The sequence below is a fragment of the Oenanthe melanoleuca genome, chromosome 20 (genome assembly GCF_029582105.1).
Source record: "Oenanthe melanoleuca isolate GR-GAL-2019-014 chromosome 20, OMel1.0, whole genome shotgun sequence".
NCBI classification, from domain to species: domain Eukaryota; kingdom Metazoa; phylum Chordata; class Aves; order Passeriformes; family Muscicapidae; genus Oenanthe; species Oenanthe melanoleuca.
Window position 1 is genome coordinate 7669927 of NC_079353.1, and position 25056 is coordinate 7694982.

Consider the following 25056-nt stretch of genomic DNA (forward strand, 5'->3'; position numbering starts at 1 on the left):
TTCAATGACACCCTCTTTATTCAAAAATAGATATCTATGAGACATTTCAGAATATACTGCTGTCAAATGGCAGCCTATATGTCTAAATTAATTCCTAAGTCAATTAATATACAGATTTAAGCTTTTGTTAAAAAAGACACACTGTGGGGAAATCTGTTTAACCTTCAGAAAATGTCACCAAGTTCACCAGATGTCCTTTGCCCAAAAAGTAAAACAAATAAAATTAAAAACCATAAGACTTCATTTAAATTAAGCAAAATAAAACACACGCATATATTCGGAAAAAAAAAAATCAAAACATTTCAATTAAAAAATAAAAAAACAGACAGACAACTCTCTCACAGATCTGCCCAAAACACAAACGTGAGATGCCAACACATTTGTCTACATCAGTTTTCGACAGTTTTTGTCCTATGATGGATACACATTCAATCAATGCTCAAAATAACTTGGTTTAACAGCCTCGGGGTAACTCTGTGAGCTGAATCAGGATGGAAGAGTCTTTTGGTTTGGGTTCTTGAAGTTTGGTATTGGTTTTTTTTTGTTGTTGTTTGTTTTTCATTTTTGGCAAAAGCAGAGAGAATGTACAGTGCTTAATCTAAAGTCTGGACCATAAAAGGCTGCACAGTTAAAGTGACTCAGGGAACGCATAGTTCTGCCACTGGAAAAATTCCTGTAAACTAAAGAGAAAAAAACAGCTGTTGGCTGGGCAGTGAGGGTGCAAGGAGCATAAAAAAAGGACAAAAGGAAGTGTCAGTAGGAAAAGGACATGAGCTTCTGAACAACTGAATGATCAAAAGATGCTGTGTTGTTGTTTGCTGTACCTGAATGCTGACTGGGCTACTGAACAGCCTGCAAAATAAGTTAATGTGGAGCAGAACAAGCTGTGCATTTCTGCATTTTCTTCTGCTGGCTCTGACACCAGCTCAAGACCACAGGGAGGCACAGAGAGAGCAAGAGCATCTCAGCTCACTTCAGCCTCTGTCTTACAAAACCTGTGTTACCAGATCAAGTGTCTCCAGAAACAGAACCTGTTTTATAGTGAGAGGTGCTAAATTTAAAAAAAATTGTATCCAGATTGGAATGGTTCAGTGATCAGAGTCCAGCTTGTCACATCTAACACAGAAACTGAAATGTAACTACACCCCTGGCAGCTAAAACATTAGCCAGCAACATAATGGAATTAAGAGCTTTTAAAATTTACCTTTTTTGTTTTTCACACGTTTCCTGATTATAAAAATCAACTCACAGTCTGTGACACAAAATTAAGTACATCCTTCTAATATCTACATGCATGGACAGAGTACATGTGCATACAGGATATATGCATATAATATGGGTCTATTTTCTATATAAATAAATATTCATACCACATTTAACTTCTGTGCATCAGACAACTTCACTAAAGCGATGGAGAGTTTATATCATTGTATTCTTAATGCAACCATCCTGAGAGCAGACCTAATAGTGCCTGTCACAGGGACACCAGAGGCTGGCACACACCATTCCAGCCTCTCAGGTCATTGAATCAAAGCTTCCATCACCATCTAATTTCATATAACAAAGAGGAAAAATGTGGTATAAATCTAAGGTAGCTAGAACAAAATTTACTTCCACTCCCACTTAGGTAACATCCAGTTCTGCTTTGCTCAGCACAGTGTAACTTATGAGTCTACCTCTAATTCACAAAGAAAAACTGCTTATTTTTATTGCCTGTGACTTCAATTTACATCTGTGCCAAATGGGAACTACCTTCACATCAGGCCACAGCATTATGAGGAACTGCAAGTTTAGGAAAAATCTTTCCCTGTACCAGTGCTGAGCAGATGCCCTCCCCTGACGGTGCTGTGGCACACGACTCACATGCACACACATCCCTACGAGGCCCATGAGCCATTCCACTGCTCCCAGAGATGGGGCTCAGAAACCCAACTAAAACAGATGAGACTTATTCAGAAATAATATTTGTACAGAGAGAAGATGCTGCATGGTCAGCCTTCCTCTGGAAGCTTCCCAGGTATGTGTGTACATGATTCGTGATCTTTGTGAGGGAAACAAGCGCTAAGAGCAAACAGCAACTAAAGAGTACGGGAAAAGTTGAGAGAAGTTTGCCTAAACATACCAACCCCACTCCCTTCAGAGCTCACAAAACTCACTCCTCTTCCTCCCCTCATGTGAGCCAGTGTACACAGAGAGGGTGAGTATGAGCAGCCAAGAGGTTCAAAGCACGGTCTGCAAGTTCCTTCCTACTGCAGATCTCGGAAGACTGTACTTCCAGCCAACACCAGAGTGTTCTCACTTCTGCTGGTAATAATGAAAACTGGGACACATGGTTTGTTCTAGTCTGTTGAAAACAGGTCCCCAGCAGATGGCAGAGGTGCCAGACCTCCTGTGACATTGGGCAGCAGCGACAGATCTGGAAGGCTCTGGATGTGAGATTTCAGCTCCTTGCGCACTTGGGTTACCCGAGCAAGCTTCTGTTTATATTCCTGAGGGAAATAAACAAGAGAACAAAGATTAAGCACAGGTTAATTAACAGTGCTGCTAGTTAAGCCAGGAGTATCTTCCAGGTGAGGACTCAAAAAAGGTGGCCAGGCCCTGGTGCTCTGAGCAACTGCTGGCATGACTGCAGACCCTGCCATCTGCCCCAAATTCACAGCCTGCTGACAGGCTCTGGCATCCTTAAACTAATAACATTGCTCTGCCTTACCAATTTTACATGTAAAATGTCCCCAAACCAGCACACACTGGGGCCTGATAGAGCACTTGAGAGAAGTGTCAGTGCAGAGTTGCTTTATCCTTGTGCTCTTCCCCAAATACTGACTCCTAGCTGCTGCCAGAATGTTCATCTAACACCCCTCCACTGCCAGAGGCCACAGGCTGAGGGATACCACAAGTATTGCTATGCTGCCAAAACACTCATTGCTTTCAAACTTGATCAATTTTGAACACTTAATTAATCCAATTTCTCCTTTCAAGTCATTAAATCAAACCCAAGTTTTGGTTGTCAAACAGGATCTCCTTTATAAGCTCACAGTACAACCCCGCAGCTGTGCTGTGAGACTGGCATGGCAGGGACACCATGGAAACGTGCAGGACCACTGAATGTTAACCAGAGAAAGGTACATCCACACTGGACACGGACACTAAAATATTCAGCATTTTATTACAGAGGGAAAAAAAAAGCAAGCTAAAAAAATCTCCAAAGAGACAACTTGCAAGAGGTTTTTCCACAAATGAGGTCTAGATTGAGTAGTGAAAGTGCAGTAAGTGACTTGTGTTCATAAAGAGGAGAGAGAGGAGTTTGGACCCTGAAAATTAAAGAAAGAAAGAACTAACTGTACCTTGGTCAATTCTGGTGAGAGGCCACTTAAGAGCAGCCCAGCACACAGCCAAGTTATCCAATACAGAAGATTAATTAAAGACTGCTTATGCAATTTTCAAAGTCTTGTGATTCTATAGATTCATGTAACAATCACAGAAGACAGCAATTGAAGGAATAAAACTCCAGAGCATGTAATTTTTTTTTTTAATGTGCCAGTTTTTACTCAACTACATGTGGCCTACTTTTCATGGCACTTCCAGAATGCAGGAAACAATGAGCTTAAGAAAAAAAACCATACACAGAACAGACTGCCATATAGCCAGCTAGAATATCAATTTACTTTTCACTTCTTAATTACTTGGCAAAGAGAACAGAAGTTTATATCTCTGAAGATCAAATGAAACTAGGCACATGTTTAATCAAAACATCTTTCTGAAGAGTTTACAACTTTAATCCAGACTTTCTAACCTTCTCAGTGATGGAAATTCTCTTCACCTTCTCCAAACATCAAAGCACAGCAGTTCCTGTGGGGTTACAAGCAAGGAGTTTACACTCTCTGTGTTTCATTATTTTGAATCAGAACAGTGAGAGCAGCTGTCAATCGCAACAACTCCCGATACTTCTGCAACGGCTATGAAAGTGTATCCCATAAATTTCCTGCCAGCACCAAGCAGGAATGTCTTATAACAGTCTATTTCAAACTTCAAACCTTTATGAGGCTCAGTGAGTTAATACAACCAAACACTTCTGTTAACATACACAGGATATACAGTGAAATAATCAAGTCCAAACAAAGCCCTCCCAGCTCCATGAACTGCAGGGTGCTGTTCTCATGCCTAGAGAACAGTAATAAAAAAAACCACCTCAAAGTGCATACATTAATTTTGTGAGGATTTGTTTTGTTTTAATGAAAGACAGAGAATCAGGACCAAAAAAATAATGCACCCACATTCCTAATCACACTCCTTTGGGAATTCAGAGAGAAACAAGTCGAGAAAGTCATGAGATGAAGACAGAGAACAAAAACAAACCCCCCCAGATTCTTTAGCATTAATAGAGCAGCAGCAGATAAAGAGGGATGCCATGGAGTCACAGCATTCCAACACTTGGTATTCTTCTCCAAAAGAACATGGGAGCCAACCCTGGGGAAAGGGAGAGAGTGCCCAGAGTGCTCAGCTCAGGATTGGCACATCCCCAGTGCTGGAGGCAGGAGACAGCAACACACCAGACTCCTGCACACACAGCAGACAGCAGGAACATCTACTGAGCTCTTGTACTCCAAATGCTGGCAGAGAGAAGGTGGAAGAGGCTGGACTTGGCGATCCACAGAAGACCATCTTAAAAATAATTTAAAATCCATAATTTAGGCCATTGTCAGGGTGTGATGGATGTCAAGGCAGGAAAGAATGAACAGCACTTCCTCATCAAGAATGCCAAGCTGTCAAGAGTGAGTATCAGCAGGTGTTTCTTTTTCCTGTAGTAATTCCCACTAAAGATAGGAACACAAAAAAAAAAAAAAAAAACCAAGGTAGCTGGCAAGTCCTCCAGGTCTGAAAAATGGGCAGTGAAGATCAAAAGAAGTTGCAAATTCCAGGCATAAGCCAAGAAAATACATCAAATATGACTTGAATTGCCAAGATCCACACAAAATAATTATCCAATTATGGATCCACATAAACAATTACGCAAAACTAGGTACAACCTCCACAGAAAGACTAATGTCCTGCCATTTTCAGGGCAAAACTGATGAGGTGACCAGGATCCATCACTTCTCATGGACAGTGAGGACTGGAATGAGATGGCTTTGGAGCTGAAGATGATTTGCGTGACCATTAGAGTTATATCAGATGCAAACAACATTCCTTCCCCAACAGAGCTACTTAAGAGAGGGAGAATCTTGCCAATGTCTTGCCTGACAGCCCAGTTCTCATAAAACACACTGACAAATGAAGAACCACCAAGATGTGTCCAAACCACACTGCTGTTGGCAAACATACAGACTTAGGAGAAATTCTTCTGCATATTAACAGCACCAACCTGCTTCCAGATTCACAGTTAACAGTTTCAAGTGTTTAGGAAAATATTGCTCTTAGCATGCCCTCATTTTCAGGGATGCTCTGCATTGAGGGCTACATGGAACACTAAGTTATCAGAAATATCCTCTCAATTTGGAGACAGACTTTTGTATGCATATGATGACCAAAAATAAACACGAAATCACTTTGAGAACCATATTCCTTTCAATTCTAAGTAACTCCCCCTTACTAATAAGTAAATGCAAGTATTTAGTCAACACCAAAGGCATAACTTTTTCAGTTTGCTTTTTTATTACCTGCTAAAAAACAAACTGAAAAAATAAGAGAAAAATTCTCACAAGGAAAAGGCAGCAAGGGCCCCAAACCACTAAAAATTGGCCCAGAAAAACATCACTAAATTCAGGAATGGAGACTAAGGGAATAATCCAGAAACCAAGATTTCCAAGAATAGATGAACACTTACTGGACAAATTACATACACATCACAAAGCATGGAAGAAAACTGTCTGCTCCATGCTTAAACCCTCTCCATCCATCTGGGCCTGAGATTCTGTGCTGACTCCTGGCAGAGCTGTCAAGGAGTAGAGAGCCCATGAGCCAGAGCTGGGACAGGGAATGCTGGCTGATCCCCTCAAGAATACATAGCAGCAGAGACAAAGAACCCCCCTTCCAGCTTGAGAGCTTTGCTTTTTTCACAAGTTCTTGCTATATTCTGCAACACAGAACTCTGGAAGCAGGTTTTATGGGAAACCGTGTTATTCATGTAGTCCATGACATGCCTGGAAACTGCACCTTGCAGATTTTTCTACAAGGTCCTTTCATTTCGTGAAACTGAACACAAAGTCCCGTTAAAATAAGCTGCTGCTTTCCGAGGCCTTCGTTTGTACTCTGTGTCGAGCTAATTGCCTCACTGCTCAGTAGGCTTATATTAAGATTAATAGTATTTGGATGCTATTTGCTTTTTTTAGACAAAATAATGAGAGCTCTGCTGTAAGCAGGAGTTTCAGGATGATAGAGGAAAAAACTGGCACTGTGCCACATGGATGCTTTTGCTAATCAACATTTCCTTTTGGTGCATGGCGTTCTACATCCTCAGTGGCCAAAAGAATTAGATACTCAGTCCCTGAAACAAACGCAAAATCAGAATTAACCACTGCTGAATGAAGCTGACAGAGTGTTTCATTCCAAAGCAGCCATGCTTGAACATTATAGAACTGACTGTAATCAACATGACAGGAAATTCATCCTGAGCACTGCTGTGTGGCCTGGTTCACCTTGTCACGTTTCACAGCACAGATTTCAGCTTATTTTGGCTCAGAGTGTGCACTGGACACGTCCTCTCCTGCACAGGGTCGAGCAGGAACATGCTGTAAGTCATCACAGCAATTGCATCTACTGAAAAAACATCTAGCTAAGCACTAATGAGAATTTGGAAAGTGAACAGGAAGAGCAGCCGGACAGGCGCAGTTTTGATACAATGCAGCTTGAGCCAGCTGTAGGAAAGCAGAAGACCACAGGCCAGGGGAAAAATGCATCAGAGGCTCAGCAGAAATTTGGAGAGCACGTAGTGAAGTGAGAGGTCTGACAGCCATGTGATTAAATGTTCTCTTTAAAGACATTAAATGCATCACAGTACTGCAGCAGATTGCTTAGGCATTCCACAGCTTCTACTCCTTGCCACTTAACCTATTTCAAAACAGTCACTAGAAAAAGAACAGAAAGGAAAAATTCTGTCATTCCACAAGCTCATTGCATCAGAACCCTCCTCAAAAGCAAAGTGAAACCAAATGCCAGGGTGAAGCCAGGTCTCCTCATTCTGCAGCAGCACTAAACCAGCATATCTGAGGTTTTATCTGAAAGATGCAGTCCAGGAATCAATGCTTGAATGATGTATTTCCTTAGAGAGTCTTCAGTTCATTTTCACACCTTAAATTTGTCCAGTCTTGCTCTTTTAAATTTGACACAAGGCTTCTTTCTTCTGTGGTGTCATTCATCACACTTCAGCAGAGATGGTGTTTCTGCTCCTGGCACAATCACACACTCTCAAACCATAACTTGTTTCCTTGCTCTCCTCTTTGTTTGGGACAACAGAAGAGGCAGCAATAGAGGCCTCCACAGAGCATTTCTCCAGCTGCTGGGACTGCCTCAACCTCTACAATTTTCAAAAGCTCTCAGAAAAAGCCCAGGCTGCTGTCACTGTATGACAGACACAAGTCATCATTTCATTTGCCAAATATTCTTCCAGAAATAAACATTGAGGGGGGTGCATTTGATGTTCACCACAAAAAACAACATCCAGGGCAAAGCCAACAGCTACATATTCACCTCTCCAAGCATGCTATTACTTTTCTAGCTAAGAAAGTCATGCATTTGCTCACTTCAGCAAAATGCATAAAAACGTATGTTAATATTGTATTATTTTAATCCACTTTTATTGTTTAGTATTATTCTATTTGCAGCACTACTGTAATTATAAATATCTACAAGCACCTACAAAGTGAAGGAACTGTATCTTTGCATTGTGCAAAGAAACAGCTGTTGCCTCAAGCCATACACGGCCCGACAGACCCACACTGCCTGCAGCTGTCAGCTCACATCCCTACAGAGCAACCTGTGCTCTTGTCCCACACCCAGAGGCACCACTGGCTCACAGCTGGCAGGACTGGTGCACAGCTTGCCCTGTTAGTCACCAGTTAGGTCCTACAGACCCAGGTCTGACACTGTCTGGGTGCTCCAAGCTCAGGATCTACCTGCCAGGATGGCAAAGCCAACCCCACTCTGCTGCTGCTTCCCACAGCTGCCCCTGCTACTTCACACAAGTCAAATACTGAACAAATTCTGTTTCCTGGCAGGAACCCTTAAACTTAATCTCCTATTTCACTGTCTAAACCACTGAAATGAATATACCACACAACCCAAGAATTCCTGTCTGAGGGAAGCAGCAGCCACAAAGCCGTGCCAACAGTGACACACTACAGAGACCCAGGCAGTGGAAGCAGCACAGCAATAAATTGCCTATTAACCCACTGAACTAAATTGTATTTCAAGAAAATGTGTGATGCTGGGCAGTCCAGAAAACCTCAAGTGAGAATGCACTTCATCCCTCAGAGATGCATTATCAAAGTGGGTTTGCAAATTTGTGTGGGCACAGCATTAACACCTTATTAAAGGTGCCTTGAAGCCATGAATATTAAAACCCACAAACATCTAAAAACCCCCAGAGCTCTCAGCAGGACTCTTAAGTGACAATTTTTCAGCTGCAGCCAAGAGCCAAAATATTTCCCCTAAACTGGATCTTAAATACAGCATGTTCTTTAGATTTATAGCTGCAGACATGTAAACACACACTTACTTGAGTACACACACACTGCCTATGCTACAGTGTTCCTCATGCCACCTTTCCCCAGCACAGACACAGAAGCTATGTGAAAGAATTGCCTTCATCAACTGCACATCAAACCAAAAATTCTGAATGCATAATCTTCTCTCTATTTTTTCTGCCTCTTCTCCCCATCAGATTAAAACAATCCTCCCTCCACTCACTCTAGGTTTCTTACTGCTAGTAGTTAATTTCAGGTACCCATGAAGCTTCTACACAATTTGCCATTTCCTTGCACTACTTTTCCTTGCTTCTTCCAGTCTCATCTGTTTATCTGACTTCATTTTACAGCTGCCTGGTACACCAACATGGGATGTTCTCCCCATTACATTTCCATTTTACACAAACTACTTCCCTGGATTTTTTCTCCTTGCCTGCCATGCATTCCAGAAGAGTGCTCTGACTTCAAAAGACAATTCTCCTTGAAGTTCGTCAGGCTCAGGTGCCGGAGGACAAAAAATTTCCCCATGTACTGAGTACTGATTGTACTCAGTAATTGTAATGGGGCAGCAATGGCCAAAAATAACACAAATCAGGAAACCTCCAATGGAAGTTCAATACTCCTGTGAGGTACAAGGACACATTCTTATAGAAATAACAGTTCCTGCTTCTACACCTGTCTGAAAGTGGATTTTATTTACTGTCATCTGCTATTGTGAATGTCCAGGCCACCTCTGATAAATCCCAGTCAAGGAACATCAAACAGCAGCTGCAGTATCAAGCCCACAACTGCTGAGCAAGATGAAGCACCATTTTTAAAGAAATTCAGTGTTCAGCTGTTGAATGACAGTAACCCCATACATTTCAGGAAGGTAACATGAGGAATACTTACCTTTGAAAATACATGCCTTGTTATAGGCTCCTTGGCATCAGTTTGGGGCCAGCTGATTTTACTGACTGATGGAATTAAAGAAGATCTGCCTCCTTAAGTGCTCTTAGACTACAATCAAATTACCACAATACCACTCCCAGGATAAAGGAATCCTAATTATTACACTTTGATTTCTTTCCACTGCTACCCTAAAACCAGATTCGTCTATATGTTATGATCTTAAGGCCCTGTTCCAGCTTTCTCCCTTCAAATCACCAATGCTTCTTCACTCCCCACTGTTTAAATCTTTACTCATGCCAGCTGTATCCATGCTGATGTATAATTCTTTTCCAAAGCCACATTCCTCAGCAGTGTCCCTCTGCAACTGATGACAAGAGCTGTGTCACAATGGTTTGACATGTGGAGTATTCTGAGCATTAGCCCAACAAGGCACAAATACACTGAGTTTATGTATGCTTTAACAATTTGCTGTTTCATGAGGGACAGCATTAACAGGATTAGTAAACAACTGCAGCTCTTTAGACCACAAAAGATGCTTTTCAAAAAGACACAGATTAGCTACTTTCATTGCTATCACAGTGAAAGACTTTGTGAGTAAACAAAATACAAAAAACATCCAGAGTAATTTCCAAATTAGGTATTTGCATTCTTAAAATACAGCCCTGTCTTTTATTTCTCTCAGAAGCCCCTCTCCTTAACCAACAGCCTTGGCTAGATGAGGATGGTGAAGTAAACAATCCATCTTCTATCCGAACACACCCTCTCATCTAAGTCAGGAAACTTAAGAGCACAAGAGGAAAAACTCAAAGTACCAAAGATTCTGCAAAAGATATCTCAAGAGAGCAAAGCCTACAATGAGATATGTAAAATTAGATTGTTTTAAGTTATTTTCTCATTTCAGACCTTGCCTGAGTAAATGTTTTGGTTTTTTAATACATTTTAATTGCTACAAGTTTCAGATCCTTCTAGTGAAATGCTTATTAGCACTACACAGAAAAATCCAGGCTTATCAATAATGTGAAAACATCAAAGACTCAAACAAAATTGATAAGCGGATCTGGCCTGCTTTATCTGTAACCAGCATCTTCCACTGTTTATTAACCCTCTACAAGGGCAGAACAATGGAATGCTGTAATCAGGCAACATCCCTCACTGAGGTTTGAGAGCTGACATGAATATCAATTGTGCCTCAGTGGCATTTCCTGCAACTGTTTAGACTGCTACAGCACTGAGGACACCTTGTCTGGCAGAATGACAAAGATGCCAACCTAAACAGATATTTAATAAAATCCTAATATTTAAATAGGATCATTCTTCATTTTCTAATGGAGTGAAAAACTGCATTTACACCTATCACTGAGCAAGAACCCTGTCCCACTGCCATCAGCAGGATTACTATCATTAACAAAGCAATTCAGCCAGCAAAACACTTAATTTTCAGGGTTTCATTTTTGCCTCTGCCAGTGTTACAATTTTCAAGTAACATTTTTTCCTAAAAGAATATTTTCCAAACAGAAAACCTCCACGACTGTCACAACATTTCAGCTAATGCATTAGAAATTTTAATTTCATGTTGTCATTATGGATTTCTCAGTTTCAGAGTCTCAAACTGACTGAAAATTATTAATTGTTTCGGGCCTTGAAAAATATTATTGTGCAGCATTTTGCTCCCTATTTACTGTAAACAGTAGTATGTCTATAATTTATGGGTTTTTTTGTTGGTTTTTTTTTTTTTTATTACATAAACACAGGTGTCCTTCTTTAAGCAAGAAAAACCCCAAAACCTTACCCAAGACTTCCACAGAAAATAAATCAGTAGCCAAACAAGATCTGGTTTCATGGCATCATCTGTATCCATGCCTAAAAATGTTTTTTTGACTCAGTCATAAGACTGATGCTATGCTTGAAGAAATTCAGTCACAAGGCATTGAGAAACTCCAATATAAACACAGGCAAAGAAAACACTCCAAATGAATTTTATCTCGGAACAAAGTTGCCGAGCTGTCAGAGAATGAGGTTTGCCATGAGAGTAAACAGAGACTGCAATTGCTGCAGCTCAGTCTCCTTCCAGGAGACTTTGTCCTCCACATCCCCTCCCATCCCACCCCGCAGCAGCTGCTCATCACCAGCACCGCCGTGCAAAGAAGCCTTAATGTGCCGCCAAGGGGCAGTTTAGCAGATGGCAGAGTGACACACAACCACAGTCATTAATTAAACTCCTTGCTAGTCCCACAACGTGCTGCTGAAAGAACTTCCATGGAGAAGGCACGTTTTGGATAAACAGCTGTAAACAGCTGGCTGCACAGCCTCTAATGCTGGGCAGACTAGGGCGGCTCAGTTCAGCCCCAGGCTGTTTTAGGGTCCTGCTCTCCCTGTTCAAAGGAGCTGCACAGGAAACACAAGTCATTGTCTTTCACTACCAGCCGCATTTACACTGCTTCTCAGAAGCTGTATGTATGTGGCTGTTAAAGGATGGAGAGCAGAAGATCTGGCTTAAACTGCTTCCCCTAAACAAGAAGAGCTTCAGGAGGAAGATGGACACCTAGCCATCAGGAAATAACAAAAAAACCCAAGTATAAGTATAAGAGTATAAGAAAAACTCAGGTAAGTATAGCAAAGGGAGGTTAATTTTTTGAAAATGGGCATGTCATAACAAAATGAGGCATGTGTTAGGCAAGCTTGTTTTTCTTTAAGAAGTACAGAGCTCTGGGCTTTCCAGGTGCACTGAAACATTTAGACTGAACATCAGAAAAGATCTGCACTCTCCAGATACAACACCACTTTCTTACCCGTTTTACTCCAAGTGTAAAGACAACTAGAACCTAGATAACCTAGAACCAAAAGACAACATCTGCAACTAAATGTAAAGGTAAGACCTGGAATCGTGTAAAGATAACACAGGAATCGTGTAAATAACACAGGGAATCGTGTAAAGATAACACAGGAATCACCTCCCTCGGGAGAAACCCACAGATTAGGAGTCCAGGGCGAGCCAATTGTTTTGCCTGCCCTGGTAACAGGCGCTCACCTCCAGCTTCTTCTCCTTCTCCATGAGCACATCCTTCTGGTTCTGGGTGTACTCGATGAGCATCCGTGCCAGCTGGCGCCGGTCCTCCAGCTCGGCTGCCAGCCGCCCGTTGTACTCGGCCAGCAGCAGACACGCCTCGTCCACCGTCTTCGACAGCCGCTCCGCAGCCTCTTTGTCTGCGTGCAAAAGCGTTGGGTGATTTAGAGGACAAAGTTTAAAACTTCCAATTGTTGACAGAATGACTGCAATTCGTAAGCCACAAGCACAATAACATCTTGTTCGTAAATATACTTCTGGCTTGACAGGAAAATAAGGGCTATTATCACAGGGATACACAGGAAATAGGACATACACCCTTTGTGGGCTGTATTTTAGAGATTGACATAACTGCATTTAAACCTTGCGGAGGTATCAGTGAAAGCGGGGATATAAATCTATGAGCAGGGATATAAATCTATGAATAGTAAGCCTCTATGAACAGGTTAATTAAAATGTTAGGAAGTACCTTCAGGTAAACAAATCAGATGGTTTCTACATTTAAACACAGTGTGCACTTGTTAATTGCTCTTATATATGATCAATTTCAAATGTATTGACACAAATCTAAGAACTGCACACAGTCCAGTTGGACACTGTAAGAATATATTATGAACAGCCAAATAAGTGATAATTCATAATGAGTTCTAAATTAAAACTACCTCCAGGAACAAGAGTCAAATCAGTTCAAGCTCTAAATGCTTCTATTAAAATTACTTTTCAAATGCAATTGCAGAAGTTAATTTAAACAAAGACTGACAGATTAACGGGGGTAGCAATTTGCCTTTCCCATAGCAATTAAGGAGTACATGTGTACTCAGCAGTCTGGTAGAACTCAAAAATATATCAATCAAGGACTATGTGTGTACTCAGCATAGTCTGATAAAACTTCAAGATATCTTAACAGTTGAGGTGCCCAAAAGCAAACACATCCACTTGAAAACTTTGGCCTAATTTCCTTTATATTCTTGCAAAATGCTGATGATGCTCTCAAAGTACCAAAGCCTCAGTCCAAGCCAATAAAATGGAAGCAGCTATGTAAGTTTAATCTTCAGTATTACTTCACAGGATTGCTATCTGTTAATTACCCCGGAACTACAAAGCAAGGACACAAAAGCAGCAATTCATTCCACCATACATTGTGATTATTAAAAAAAAAAAAAAAAAAAACAAACACACTTTGATTACTATGTTATTCTTTGGACCCATGCTCATTCATCTTCCAGTCTCATACCTGTAATTTTCTCCAGTAATGAAACATCTTGAACTTCCTGAGGCAAGGAAGCAATTTTTTGCCGCACTGTCGCATCTCCTGACGCTGCATTTTCCAGGTCTTGTAGGGCTTTGATCAAATCCTCAGTCTGCAAGTGAGCCAACAGTAAAACCAGGTAACCATAACCACATCCACTTCACAGGGATGTGGTCACTGCAGAGGAGCTCACCCACCTCTAAAAGGCACCACCTGGGGAATACTTCCTTCAAGTAATTTTTAAACCTAACACAAGGAGTATTCATTGAGTTTACACTATCCCAGTGTTTAGCTTCTCCTGCATAATTACAGCAGGGTCATTCTTTTCAAGACTCTGCAGTGGGAAACTTCTCAGTCCAATTAGGAAAAGTGATCATTTAAGACATAGCTGAGTAGGACACGATCACACCAGTCTGAGAGAACTACCAGCCCTGTGTGCTGCCTAAAGTTGGAATTGAATCTTCCACCCAAGCATCCAGCCAAGACAGTCTTTGCCTCCCCGTAGTGTACAGGCACCTTTTTGTTCTGTTGCAAAGCTGCATTCAGACAGAGCAAAAACACCCAGCACAAATTTCCATCAGTCCAAACAACACTGTATTAGATTTCCATCATGACAAGATTTAGAATTCTGTAACTTCTTACTGACTATAAACTCCAATGATGACAAAAGCTCTTCCTATAAAGCAAACTTTGTAATCTGATTTTGCCAGCACCCTGCAAGCACACAGCTTTCTGCAACTGAACTGGGCTCCTCAGTATGCCCTCAGCTCATCTCTCAGCTGGCTTTAGTGAACTAAGGAAAGATGTGTCAGTCTGAATTAATTTACTTAAAATGAATCCAAACTTCAAAAGGACAACGATGAGGACAGCTCTAGGAGGACCATCCCTGACATGCTGTATTTCCTCCTTGCTCAAAAAAATTAAAAAGAGAAATTCCCTGAACAGGAAGAACAAAGTGCTGCTTTTTTGTTTTAAAAATCCTGAAGTAAGGGAGCTTTTTGAAACAGAACATTAGGCTTAAGATAAGCACTGATTTTTAAACTATAGTTCAATAGTTTAAAAACTAATGAAAACACTGACAAACTTTAAACAAATATTTTCTTAATTTGAAAAACGAAGAGGTCCATTACCTAATATTTACTACTTCCTTGCAAACTGCAAATGATTTCCAACAGTAACAAGAGAAACCATAAGCTGCAAGGCATCTGGAGGTATAAACAACAAAATTTTCACTTATTTCCTTGACAACTGTTATTTATTTTTATTTTTCAATGTTTATAGCTTACCAGATAGATGGTGTAATTTTTTTATCCACTTCAAATAGACTCTGGGTTAACATATGTTCATTCTGTAGCCTCAACTGGCCACAATGATTTTCTATTTAATTTCAAATATTTCCACACCAGTAACATGTGGCATCTAAAGTCTTCAGTGACGGTTTTCCTACCAGCTCCATACAAACATAATAAATGTTTTGCTTTTTAGTAATTTAAAGATATGGCCTAGAAAAGAAAATTGTCTATTAACTGTTCACAGCTTTAGGTTTGAGAGGTTAAACATTGATTTTAAAAAGAATTTAAAATATGGCCTGTTCTTCTAGCAGTTTTTTGAGATTCTTCCCTGGCAGCACTATTCAGACCTTGGGTTAGACTACCTGAATTGCTCAGAAGTGACTCACTATTGGAGTAGGAGAAAGGAATCTGTTGCATTTCACATGGACTTCTCAACCCCAAACTGCATCTGGCCACTAAACCCATTTATTTCACTTGTTGTCAGCTCCACCTTGTGGCTGTGACACAGGGGAGGTGGCCATATGGCTTCCAGAGCTCCTCCCAGGCTCAACCCATTCCACATACCAGCAGTGGCCCAGCACTGGGGTCTTGGGGTGAGTAACTCCCAGGGTAATCATCATCTTCCTCCTCTTGTATTTGCTGGAAAGTTCGCTTTAAAGACTTCTTCTCCTCTGTAACTTAAGACATAGAAACAACTCATTTGGATGCCAGTTCTGCCCACCTTAACTATCTCTACTTCAAAGAATTACACCAGATGGATGCTCTGATGATTAAGCCCTCTAGGGGATGACTACAGCTGGACTTTAATGCTGGCATCATATTCCAAACACTCAAATGCAAAACAGTAATAAAACATTGATTTTTCCCCCATGTATCTCTGTACACACCAGCCTGAGGATAGACGAGCAGTGTGCACTTCATATGTGCTTGTGTCTCCTAAAAAGAAAGTAGGAAAGGTAAATAAAAGTGCTATTTATTAATAAATTACAGATTTCAACCCTCAGATGCTCAGGCTAACACAGTGTACAGGTGAGGATTTCTATCAGTAGAAACGAAGCATTGATGTGAAGGTACATAGGGACAGAAGAATTTCAAGTTATCTGTTGCATCAACTGCATGCTCACTGTGATCCCACAATCAACACAATAATTGCTAGTTATTCAGCCTTCCACTCTTTCATCAAGCCCGCAAAATGAGGTCTTCAGGACAGTTCTGTGAAACTACAACTCCAAGATGTGACAGCAACAACAGCAGTAGGCAACGCATGAACTGATCTCCAAGCAGGGAACCTGCAATGCTTCAGAAACAGAGGTGTCATAAAGCGAGACAGCATTGGTTAAATGAACCTCAGGACAGCAAATATCAGCTTGAAAGGGAAGAGATAGTTTATTTAAATGAGTCAGAAGTCATAATGAAGCCTTTGATCCAGCTACAGAACATTCAAAAGAAGGTAGATAATTTTTCAGACTTGCCACCAAAGATAACAAGATACGGGGTAATTGGTAAGAAATCTTTGGACAGTCTTACGAACATCTATTCAATAGAATCAAATCTTGCCAAGATAACCATGGAGCTCAAGAACAGACTCCGTATATGCTTTGATTCACAGGAAAAGCCCAAGATCACTCAATTTAAAAAACCAGACTGTTCCATTCTAATGGGGAACCAAACAGAATGGTGTGTCCTTTAACACAGAGTTTTGCCTGCCTTGTCAGGTGAGACATGAAAAAATTTCATTCTAATGGAGAGAAATCAGAAGAGCTGTTACAAACTGGTCATTGAGGAAAGAACTGAATGACCTTGCCACAGACACAAACACATCTGGCAGAGAACAGACTCAATGGAAGGCAAAGCAGCACACAAAAGTTACCCTAAACCAAAGGAATTGTTGATGTTTGATAGAACAAAGCTACCTAGGCTAGAAAAAGGACAGCTAATTATTGTATGTATCCAACTGATTTATAAGTGCTTGACAATCTGACTGACAAGCCAGTGAGGCACCAGACCAACAAGGAAAACAGCTGCTGCCCACAGCAGTCTGCAAGAAATACAAGTTGGGTTGAACAGGAGATGAGCAGATGATAAAGTGGCCAAAGAGGGCATTTAAAATTACCTAGCCCAACACAACAGGCCATCAATATTTATCATTTGTATGTATTTATCATAAAATAATTAACCAACAGAGGATACACGTGAGCCAACCAACAGATGAATGCATGACCACAGCGATCACACAAGTGAAATTAAACTGAGAGCTGGGATTCAAATTGCTAAAGAGTTATTCCTGCTGTGTTGCCAACTGGTCTACCACAAGACACAGCATTACACTTGCTCACCACTCTGATACAGAGGATTTAGAATTCATTGAATATTCCATCTGAACAAGGCCAAGTGAGTCTGAGTGGAACTACTCTGAAATCAGTGATGCTGAGCACCACTCACTGCAGAATTCTACAAAGCCTATCTCAATTTCATCAAAAATAGAAAAAAAACCCTACACTTATCTGCAAACCCAAGAGCATATGGAGCAAAAGGACCCCTGAAAGAGAACAGAAGCACAGCATAGATTATAATACACCCTGCTTGGGTAACTTTAAAAATCTGCCAGACAGGAGTAATTTAATCATCACAGTCTACACTAGCAAAAAAACGTGTCAAATCCAGCCACAGAAGGGGAAAATAAGCACTGAGAACATCCAGAACTGATCAGAATGTATACATGTCCAAAACAATCAAGATATCCTTGTAGAATACAGACAGCTTCTTTCATAAAAAGCAAGAGCCCACCTTGACATGGACGTAAAGAAGACAGAGAAACCCCAATGAAGTCAGCTCTCCTGCTTTGCTATGCTCTTCACAGAAACTGAACTACTCCTGAAGACTCCAAAGGGCAAAGCACTTTCCATTTCCCCAAAACTACAAACAACTGCCCTCCTAACAGCTTTGCAGTGACACTGCAGGATGTTCTTACCTTGCTGTTGCAGAGTCCACAGACAACTGCAAAAGTATTTCTGCACCAACTTTTATGCTACTTGAGGAAAGTTACTGTGTCGAAAGCCTTGCTGACAACTATGAGCTTTTCCTGTCAGCTGCACACCTGAGGGATCTTCCCAGCTCATTTTTTTGTTCTCAGCTCTTGATGCCTGTTCAGAGGTAAACAAGCTTCTAATGAGCCAGTACCCCTTCTAACCATTCCAAACCCTTCTCCTTCTGAGGGCAGATTACTTGTGGTTGCTGAAGTTCTCATTACAATATATATTTGTTGGCAGCCTCTCCTAGGGTGAGCACAACCAGAGCTAAGCTGCTCCAAAACCATAACTAGCCCTGTGTCCAGGTGCTTTTATTTCAGCTACCCTCAGAAGCCTCCCTGCCTGCTCTCATATCTGCTCTTCCCTGTATTTTAATACAGATCTGACTTTCTGTACCAGAATTTGCAACATAAACACAATGAAAGCAGTCAGGGAGCAGCTCGGTTCTGTGTTAAGAGTGACACACTCCTACATCACAGCACATTCAAGGACCTTCTTCAACTGCTTGTTACAAAGACAACAAAAAGAAAACACATCAGCTATATATATATCGGTGGTATTGCCTGAAGGGCTTCACATCAAACCTTTAAGACCTAGTTTTTCCAGTCTTTGAGAGATATGGGTGGTTTTTCTCTTCCCTATTGATTGTGAAAAGAAACATTCTAATAAAAAGGAGATAAATTCGAAAGCAAATGCAAGCTTAATGAATACATTTAGAGATAAAACAATGTATCAACATTCAAAAGCTCATGGCCATGCATATGCATATGCATATCCCCTTAAGGAACCCCAAAGACTAAAATCTGGTAGTCAGCTGCACCACTGAGCAGTCAAACCAGGGAATACAATGCTTAGAAAGGGCTGGTTGTCTTACCCCTTTGTCTCTCAGAAAAGAAATGAGCTCTGCTCCACAGCAGGAACTCAGCATGTGCAGACAGCTGAATTGCTGTGCATTACCCAAGGCCTTGCTACTCACAAAACAAGAAACAAACTGTACCACTGAAACACTCACTGATGAGCTTTAAAGATGTATTTCTTCACTGATACAGCACTCCACTGTATTTTGGCAAGTCTAAGTGGTGCTCTCAAGACAAGCAGAGCCATCCTTCTCAGAGAGATGCATCCACCAGCCCAGGAATTTAAGACACTGCAGTATGAAAAAAACCAGAGAACTGACCTGTTGCCATACCTCGGGCTGAAGAAAAGAATAGTTGTTACCCCAGAATCAGGTGTTATCAAGAGCACCAGATGCCCTTAAGGAGCTCCAACATTTTAACAGCACAGCTTTCACCAATCTACAGACACTAACATTGGCTATTTCTCAGCTGTGTCTACCTTGGGAGTCCACAAACCCAGAAAGCCAGAATGGCTTTGGAGGAGCACTGGACTATGGTTTTTCTATATTTCTATATTTATGACAGTTTTACCTGGAAACCAGGACACCTTAATCTACATCTTGCTCATGTTCACCTGTTTGGAAATGGAATACAATAACCACAAAAAAAAGCCTTCTGCAAATCACTTTCAGCAAACACCAATTTATCTCAGAAATCCATAAAAGCCCCAGGTGAAACTAGTTCATACCATCAAGAAGCTAATTTGCACACATGCCGGTCAAAGCACGAAAAAAAGGATAACTCTACTGAATTTTTCAAATTTCTTTTTGACCATGAATTAACAAGGTAGTAACATTCACACTCACAAAAAGGCCTGAACTTTCCTTCAAATAAAATATACTACATTAATATCTCTAATTACCCAGGCAAAAACTAAGTTTCTTGCCAAGTGAAGCTGTGCACACAGCAGTTCTTGAAGGGCTTGTATTACTTTATTCTGCTTCCCACAGACAAAAATCTGTTACTCTTAGGAAGTTTGGTTTTGTACAAATGTTTTTAAGTTGAGAATACAACAGTAGCAGAAGTGGTTGATACCATTAACCAAAGGGAAAGGACACTGAGCCACAGCTGGTTGCCAGATGACCAGGAAATAACACGTGGTTTCAATGCCTTTAGACTCAAACACTTGTGAAACAGTTACCCAGGTACACTAAATTAAAGTTTCAAATCCTCAGTTAATCAGGTCAGGGTTGTCAGGAGTGTAAATTCTGGCCTTTGATAACACACAGGTACCTCATTCACTGCACCCAAACAAGAGGAACCCCAGCATGAGCCAGTTCATGTAGAGACTGTTCACCTTCACCCCTCAGAGCACAGACTCCCTCATACAGATGGGACAATCCCTTTGGTCAGGGCAGTTTGGGGAAAAAAAACTGCAAAAGCAATCTTCCAAAAGATATACCTCAATCAGGGGCACGTGGAAGGGTGCTGGTGTGAGCTGCTATAGCATCCATCCAGCAGTCCTGCTCAAAGCACTGTGTGAAAAAGCATGAAGCTACAGCCAGACATGTCTTCACATACAGATCTCATTTATGCTCATATCTTCATATTAATTCTACACTAAATACCAACTCAATCAGACCTTCTTTTCACCACCTAAGAGTGGCACAATGGCCCTTTACTAATGACCAAACAAACTCTCTCACACCATCAGAACTCTGTGGGGAATAGAAAAAAATATGACCAGAACAGCAATGTCATTCCAGCTCATTTGAAGACACTGACACTTCACAGAATGGCTGAACAGAAAAGACCTTAAAGGCCATCTCATTCCAACTCCTCTGCCATGGGCAGGAACACGTGCCACAAGACCAGCTTGCTCAGAGCCCCATCCAACCTGGACTTGAACACTTCCAGGAATGAAGTATCCACTTCCTTCAGCTGTAAGGTGGATAAACACTCCCTTAACCAGAACACTCTTGATTTTTAATGACCCTCACCTTCCATGATTTAGGCATCCCACTGCTCCCCTTCCTTCCACTGGAGCACTACCAGTGAAACACCTCCAAGTGCTATAGAAGAGGCAAGATCTACCAAAGCAGTAAATCAAAGCACAGTAAAAACACAAGCTTATGTTCAGTTTCTCACAGATCTCATGCAGTAATAAGGTTATACCTGTGATGTTCTAATGATATTAAATTATGCAAAGTTAAGAGTTTTCTCCAAATGACATCAGCTGGTGTAAGAAAAAAAGTGACCAGAGAAGCCTCTGGGGCATATATTCCAGCCTTCAATTATTCAAAACTCCTTGCTGCATCATAACAAAATGCAGTTACTATGGAAAACAAAACAATTAATATGAGAACAAAAGCATTAACAGTATTGAATAAGACATTCTAATAACCCAGCTAAGCAGTCTCAGAGATGCAGAGTGGAACACTTGACTTGAGGTGGACACAACAGTTCCCTGCATGACTGACTTGCTTTCACCCCAAAAGGCAGCCCTGGAGCATTGTATCTCCACAAGCAGCACCAGACATCACACCCAGGTAAGGTCACTGCCAGCCCCAAGGCAAATGACAGCACATATGCAAATCAGAACTGAGAGTTTAATGAATATCAGACTTCTCAACACTGTCCTGAAGTATGCCCATGACCAGCTCTGGCACCTACTCAACTAAAGGAGCCCAGAGCTCAACTCCTCACAGTATTTCCAGTGAAACATGCAACAATTTAAAAACAAAACACACATGACAAGCAATATGCATTTACCTTTTGTTTGGGGGCTGTTGGAATCTTCCATAGACAGTTTGAGCTGCTGGATGAACTCGCTGCCATACACACTCCTCTCCTGCCAGATGTTCAGCAGTCGTTCCAAGGGCTTCTTGCAGCCCTCGTCTGCTTCTCTGTTCAATTAGGAAATCATTACAGTTCAGCTGATCAACACTCCTTATGTTTTCAGAGAGCATCCTCCAAACTGGCAGCTGCACCCATTGCAATATGGGAACATTTGGAGAGAATCTTGCTTATATTGTGTGAGAAAAACTGTGCAAAACATACTTGTGGCAAATTTTCTCCTTTATTTGACCTAAAGATTGCCTGGAAGTGCCCCACCATTCCCACCTCAAAGTAAGGGCAGAAAAGCTGTGAAAGAAGAAACTTGCCAACATTCACAACTTGCAATAAGAGTCCATAAAAAACCCTGAAGCTGATAAGTTTACCACTCTGAGTATTAACTTTAAACAGGTGTTTCAGCCAATAACACCCCAGTTAAAATCAGGTTGCTTGGATCATTAGGCACTTATATGCACTCACAGTGTGTTCTGACAGAACACCCGGAGCATTAATGTTGTTTAGCTGAGATAATAGGATTTATTATGCTGTTTAGACACAACCTTAACTAAACAACAGCGCATTTTTGATAAGGTGGTGGCTGCATCACTTCTTCCCTTTCAACTATGAAATTCTTCCTTCCTCTACCAAAGGTATCACTGACCAGGTAACACACAAAGAAACTGCTCAAACCAGGAGGCTGGTGAGAATCCAGTGACCCAAAACATCAGCTCTTTCAAAGTCATTTGACAAAGGGGCAGAGCCATTCATTATGTGGCTTTAATAAACACACCCAACTGTTCGGTTCCACTGCCCATAAACAGATCTGACAGATCTTTTAGGTAACAATTAAATAAAGTCCATAGGAGCTTCACATAGAGAACAAACATGAAGTTGTGAAGGACTGGTTCACATACATAGTTTGTCATTTACACTGAACAATCCCCAAACACAAAGCAGTCAGGATCCAATCTCTACTACAGAGAGGGTACAAACACCCACTAGACTTAAAAAAACAACAAAATCCAATTGAATTAAGCTCTGAATAACAAAAACGCAAATCCCTAGAGAGGAAAGCTGAAGAAATACAGCAACATACCTGGCAACATGAGAAAATGCATCCACAAGAACAGATTCAAATTCCCTGGTAAATTCAGGACCTTTCCTCTTACTGTTCTGGATGACATCGTTCGCTAAATATAGGAAAGTAAGTTTCCTACTCGATTTTGCTGAAAGGGGGGAAAAGGAAAAGAAGAAAGGAAAAAACAAAAGGAGAGTTTGCATTAACTTCTCATTTCTTTCACCTGGAATCATTAACAGGGATTTCGAAGTTGTTTATAGCTTTGAAGTCTAAAAACAAAGCTCAAAACATTTCCATGTTACCAAAGGAAATCGGGGGCTTTCAAGTCAAGTAGTTCTCCATGTCCTCACTTCTGCTCTGTTTTAATTAATTCATAAAACAAACATGAGTTTAATGCTTTTTGTGCCCAGTGACACCTCAACTCTGAAAAACCAATAAATTTTAAACACATGTAAACCAAGTTGTTCTAACCCATCAGCACATTAATAAAATAATTAGTTTATTTTTTATTAATTAGCTTAAGGAAAAGTAAATAAATAAATAAATAAAACAGCATAACTCAAAACTGAGTGAAACTGTAGGACAAAACTATTGTGAAAACTCAAAATTTTCCACACAATGCTCAAAACATCAAATTTCTTCAATACACCTTATATTTTCCTGTTTTAACACCACAGGTTTTTAATCTCAATATGGCCAGAATTGAGGAGTTCAAAAGTTCCCCAAAGCAAAATAACCACAAACACACAGAAGGCAGAAAACAAAGATGCTAATTTCCACAACAGGGCAGATCTTCCAAAAACTCATGAATAAACTACAAACGGAAAAACTAGCAATCACATAGAAGACACCCCAGCTGCTCCAAGGAGGATCACAGTGCTGGTGCCCGCAGGGGAATGGTGACACTGGCAGCTTTCAGCGCTGCACCTGGGGACCCGGCATCCACGCAGAAACCCAGAATGGTCTGGGCTGGAAGGGACCTTAAGGATCACCTCTTCCTGCCATCAGCAGGAACCCCTTCCACTACACACTAGCAGCCTCCCTTGAATTCAGAATGAAGCCAGCTGGGAAATTACCTATTTTTTTAATCTACGAGAAAAACACGCACAAAAATGTTTCTGAATGAGAGCACCAAAGAGTTTTATAGACTTCTACAACTACTTTTTCTCTGCTTATCTCCTCTCACTAATTCTGTAATGGGCGAGTTGTATGAATGCAAACCCAAAATTTAAAAATGGAGCCAAACAGCTAGCGCACTTCCAAGGGAACGTAATTCGTACATCTCCTTTTCAACATCCAAACCGCCGCCCAGAGCTGAGCATCTTCTCCCTCTCAACCCACACTTGGCTGTGCCTCGGATCCTTCGCCTTCCCAAAAACGCCGCCGCTATGAGCGGAATACACCCCTCACACGTGGTGTTCCCCCCAAAGTTTAGTAAACAACAACAGCAGCAGGTAAACAGCACCCAGGCTCCCATAAACTCCCGGGGCACCAACTTCCGTCGGTGCCGACCCGCGGAGCTCCGCTGGGAGGAACCGGCCGCGCTCAGCGGCAGCTCCGCGGGCGGCCCCGCTACCTCGGGGCGGGGGCGGCCAGAGCGGCCCCACCGGACAAACCCCCCGCGCACCTTTGCGGAGCTCCCGGTGCCAAACGGCGACGATGGGCCCCGCGTGCTTGCGGTGGTGGATAAGCCACAGCGAGAGCGTCTGCACACTCTGCTGGGAGTTGCTCAGCTCCGACAGCTTCTTCTCCAGCGCCGATTCCGAGAAGGAGGACATGGGGCCGGGGCTGCTCCGCCCGCGGGGGGGGCGCGGCGCGGCCTCACCGACAACAACCCGCCGGGGCCGCCGCCACAAGATGGCCGCCCGCGCCCTGACCCCGCCGCGGGGCGAGGGGCGGCATCGTACGGAGCGCCGGAGGGAGCCGGGCCTCACGGCGGGCAGGCTCGGCGCATGCGCAACCATCAGCAGCGCCTGCGCACTGCGAGCACTCGCGATTTTTCTCACAACGCCTGCCCAGGCCCGCGGGAGCTTTGTGGCGCTGTCAGCCCCGTTACTTCAGTGTCACGGTATCGGCGCATGCGCAGTGCAGGCACCCAAGA

The 25056-nt window shown here is 41.8% G+C and overlaps 1 protein-coding gene across 2 annotated transcripts; it reads right to left on the reverse strand.

Annotated features, from left to right (window-relative positions):
• On the reverse strand, window positions 1–25028 carry RPRD1B (regulation of nuclear pre-mRNA domain containing 1B). 2 transcript variants are annotated; one of them, XM_056507087.1, is made up of 8 exons: window positions 24583–24891; window positions 22974–23103; window positions 21815–21948; window positions 15742–15854; window positions 13871–13997; window positions 12601–12776; window positions 3794–3849; window positions 2402–2489 (listed from the first exon to the last, which is right to left on the reverse strand). In XM_056507087.1, the coding sequence occupies exons 1-7, from the start codon at window positions 24731–24733 to the stop codon at window positions 3817–3819; spliced, it is 864 nt and encodes a 287-aa protein (XP_056363062.1). In that variant the 5' UTR covers window positions 24734–24891; the 3' UTR covers window positions 2402–2489; window positions 3794–3816. The 2 variants fall into 2 exon arrangements, with proteins under 2 accessions (XP_056363061.1, XP_056363062.1); XM_056507086.1 differs by lacking the exon at window positions 3794–3849 and having other exon boundaries at window positions 1–2489; window positions 24583–25028.
• Between the last annotated feature and the right edge of the window lie 28 nt (window positions 25029–25056).